The sequence below is a fragment of the Aplysia californica genome, unplaced genomic scaffold (genome assembly GCF_000002075.1).
Source record: "Aplysia californica isolate F4 #8 unplaced genomic scaffold, AplCal3.0 scaffold00528, whole genome shotgun sequence".
Lineage (NCBI taxonomy): Eukaryota > Metazoa > Mollusca > Gastropoda > Aplysiida > Aplysiidae > Aplysia > Aplysia californica.
Genome location: NW_004797798.1, coordinates 380,580 through 385,049, shown reverse-complemented (window position 1 = coordinate 385,049; position 4,470 = coordinate 380,580). Strand labels below are relative to the sequence as shown.

At 42.8% G+C, this 4,470-nt stretch overlaps 1 protein-coding gene across 1 annotated transcript in view; it reads left to right on the top strand.

Annotated features, from left to right (window-relative positions):
- LOC101849872 (neuroligin-4, X-linked) overlaps nt 1-4,470 on the top strand; it is a gene marked incomplete in the record, with an annotated part of 17,971 nt that overhangs the window by 7,998 nt on the left and 5,503 nt on the right. Inside the window, 3 exon segments of the mRNA XM_005106357.3 lie at nt 1,959-2,099; nt 2,605-2,698; nt 3,526-3,645. Of these exon segments, the coding sequence (XP_005106414.2) occupies nt 1,959-2,099; nt 2,605-2,698; nt 3,526-3,645 (355 nt within the window).

Here is a 4,470-nt window from a genome sequence, read left to right as displayed (position 1 = left end):
GTTACGGCAGTAGCCAAAGAAAGAAAATTGTGGACAACTGCCTGTTTTCACGAGAACATTTTGGACCACTGGCGTTCTTTCCCTATATGGATGTTGCTGTGTGTTTTACGGCCCTAGTTGATCAAATCATAAAAATGACGTGTTTTGGTGAACAAAAAGAGCAAGCTATATAACTGATCGTGACAGACTTAAGGGTGAAGTTAGTGGAAAATTGTCACTGATGCACTTTTCCCCCTTATTGTTTTCGAATGACATACCCCAAGTCTACCAGGACGACTAACTGAGAACGAAAACCCATCAACCAATAAACAAATTCAGTGTTGTATAGTTGTCTATATTATATCTAACACTGTATTCTTTCTGTTGGTTGTTGGAAGGCATCACTAGTAGATCCTTCTTCTTCTTTCAGTCTGTTATAATATTTTTCTGCCAATCGATTAATTGTTTACTAAAATATCCTTCGTTATATAAAAAGTCTATGGTATGGTTTGCTTCTTCTACGTATTTTCAATGTAACGTTTTCCTTATTCATTTCAGTGTGTGCATTTGGAGGGCGTCACAAGTAGATCTTATTATTTTCTTAACTATTCCTCTGTCGCCATAGTCTGTCTTGTCCTCGTAGGTGGTTTGTGGGTGCTCTAGTATGGTTTGCTCCTTTCTTTTTTAAAAATCAAACATACTATATCGCCCTTATCTCTCCTCCCTCTATGTTGCTTGATACCAACACGTCAATCTTCGGTGCCTATATTATGATCTATTTGTGTTGTCAGTGTTGTAAAACTCTTACTGTAATAAACAGTCGTGTCTCCCTTTTCTCTTTCTGTAAACAGCCAGCATCATGTTCATGTTCACTGGTTAACTCTAAACACTCTAAACCCAATAAAAAAAACACATGAAAGCGTAGCTACTTGATCTAGGTCTACGTGTATTTCTTTTTTTTTTTTTACGTCAACATAGATACAATTTAAATTAGTTAGGAAGATGGACATCTCGACCCTGTCTGTCATTGCCCATCCAGGCTGGGTGGGAAACAGCATCCCACCAGAAGACACATGAAGATACTTGACAAAATAACTACTCCACTCGGGAATCGAACTAGAATGTAAAAATGAGGAGCCTTTAGCCACGAGAGCACAGGCGTTGGCCCCATGTATGGCTGTTTTCGTCGAGACTCAATGTAAACTACCACTCAACAGAAACAACAACAACAACAACAGCACCAGCATCAACAACAACAGCATCAACAACAACAACTATAACTACGACTACAATAGCAGCAGCAGCAGCAGCAGCAGCAGCAGCAGCAATAGTAACGATAACAAGAGCAGAATCAGCAGGAGCAGCAGGATCAGTATCGGGAACACCGAAAACAACAACACCGAAAACAACAACAACAACAACAACACCGAAAGCAACAACAACAGCAACGACAACAACAACAACAGCAACAACAATCGCCCCAACCTGTCCATTGTGCAGTGAGGAGCCCCAAGATTTGGAGCACTGGCTGCAGAGATGCCCTGCTACGGAGGTCAGGTAGTGGCGTCTCTTTAGGGAGGATTCAGGAAGGTTGGACTGCCTCACCCGCTACCTAAGAGAGTCGCTGGCCCTGGCGAAGAGCACGCTCTTCGGGATTCCAAACAATTCGGAAGGATAGGATCCCCCCCACACACACACGACAGCAACAACAGCAATTTGTTTTTATTTCTGCAGCACAACAACCCTTTGAATGTCTACAAGCCAGGTGCTCCAATAACCGGCGCCTCTGGTGTAGCGGTTAGGCACTTCGCAGAAGACATGCGTTCGATTCCTGTGTGGGGAGGCTTTCATCAAGTATCTCCATTGTATCCTTTTCAGCCTGGGTTTGCATGACAGACAGGATCAAAATAGCCCGCATCCTATATGACCTAAATTATCTCGATGGAGTGGTAAAATATTTGTAATTACTATAATTACAGGTCGGCGAATCAAAGCGATAACACACCGAAGTCTGTGATGATGTTCTTACACGGAGGAGGCTACTATGGCGGCACAGGAGCTCTGTATAACTTCACCAACGTTGCTCTGTACGACGTGGTGGTGGTGTCTGTCAGTTTCAGGTAAGTGCATCTGCAGCCTATAAAACACGAAATACTCCCGATTATATTAAAACCCAATGAAAACGTTGCCACCCAACCCCCACCCTTCCCACCCCGCCACGCCCCAACCCCATGAAAACAACATCAAACAACAATAACAGCAAACAAAATATTAATATGAAAAACAAATCTAACAAACGAACGAAGAAACGTGACACACCAAACAAACGAACAAAGGAACGTGACACACCAAACAACCGAACAAAGAAACGTGACACACCAAACAAACGAACAAAGAAACGTGACACACCAAACAAACGAATAAAGAAACGTTACAAATTAAACAAAAGAACAAAGAATCGATGCAACCCAAACAAAAGAACATTACAAATCAGGCCAAAAACGACGCCTAAGAAGATTATTTACGTTTACCTACATTAAATGATCACGTTAGTGCGCTGATGTGCTTCTCTTTTCTCAAGCTCTAAAACAAACGAGCAATATGGACTCAATTTCACTTTGACAGGCTTGACATTTTTGGATTTCTGTCTTCTGGTGATGACGTCATTCCCGGAAACTTTGGACTACTAGACATCGCACTCGCCCTGGACTGGATCAAGGTAGAGCATAGAAAGATTTTTCTTTGTTTAAGATAACTTGCTTTATCAGACCGGTATCCGTGGTGTGATGGTTTAACTCCCGACCTTTTCACACAGAAGACGTGGGTTCGATTCCCTTGCGGGGAATTTATTGCAGTGGGTATCATCTCAGTCTGCATGTTGGAAGCTGTGTCTCATTCACCCACTTTCTGTTGGCCCTAAATGGTAGGGTCGAAGATTAAGTCGAGGTATCCTGCCCTCCCCCCCCCCTCCTAAGTTCCTAGGTGATCTCAGTTTTGTCGAAGAGGGCGTAGAACATGTACTGTCAATCTGTGCTGTAAGATGCACTACCAACCACTTTGGAGGTGGGTCTCCTTATACCCTGGCCAGAATATAATGCCGACAGAGAGGGGAAAACACTGTCAATACAGACACAGATGTGCATGTATTATAAAATACTACCACATATAACTTCAGGACAACGATGTTGATGATGGTGGCAGTGGTAGTGGTGATGGTGATGTTGTTGATGACGACAACGACGACGACGTTAGTGGCGATATTGGTGATTCTGTTGAAGCTGCTGCTGCTGCTGATGTTCCTGATGCTGCTGATGATGATAGTGATGACGTTGGTGGCATCAGTGGTGGTCGTGTTTCTGTTGCAGATGATGATGATGATGATGATGATGATGATGATGATGATGATGATGATGATGATAATGATGATGATGATACCTTAGCAGGCAGGGTCAAACCAGCCCACCTCCTGAAGAATCTAACTTGTGGTTAATATAAACATTACTCATTTGCAATCAATCAGTCAGTCATTATTGCGTTTTCCCCCAGGATAACATCGGTCCCTTTGGTGGGAACCCTGACGACATCACAGTCTTTGGAGCAAGCTCCGGGGCTTCCAGCGCATCGATTCTGTACCTGTCTCCTTTGACGAGAGGGAAATTTCAAAAGGTAAAAGAAGGAGAGATTATGCGCGAATTACGATTTTAACTTATATTTTAACCCTATCCGTACGTCGTGTTTTGCTATCGTATCCATACGACATGGGGAACTCCGTGGGACCACTTTCCAAAGAGGAAACTTACCCATTGATCCGATCCGTACGATTTGCATTGCAGTCTGTCAAAATGATTTTTTAAAGAAATACTGAAAATTTCAAAGAGATCTTCGCACTAGAAGTATTCTCAAATGTGAAGAATACAACCCCGGGTGTGCAAAATGGCCCCAGGGCGTACGGATAGGGAAAAGAAGGGAGGCCTCAAAAGGACCTTTACCTTGGCTAGCCAAGTAAAACCAAGCCGTGTTACGAACTACAGTGAACATTACAGACCCGTGTCTCACATGACCTACCCACACTACATTTCTCGGGGGTCGCTACTCACTGTTTGGCCAATATCGAGGTAGCCATGGTCTCACGCACGAAAGGCGTTTATACAGACTTCAACATAAGTTTAGGACCACCTTGACAGATAGCCCCTGTTTTTTTTTTTAAAATATTCCCCAAAAAGACAGCAAGGAATGTTTCCAAGTTGTTGTTTTTTTGCTCTGAAAGTGTTAATGGGTCAACAATGCGTACTGCAAAGCTTCTTAAAGGGGCAAAACCACAACGTGCAGAACTGAAATCTTCGGGGAATTTTAGCCAAATTTGCAAACGGTCCTTAACTTATGTTGAAGTCTGTAACTTACTCTAAGAATGGAGACCTCAACTAGACTTTTACCAGATTACGTTACGTCTTCATTGCTTTCCCCTTTGACCAAAGGTCATACAATGTATAT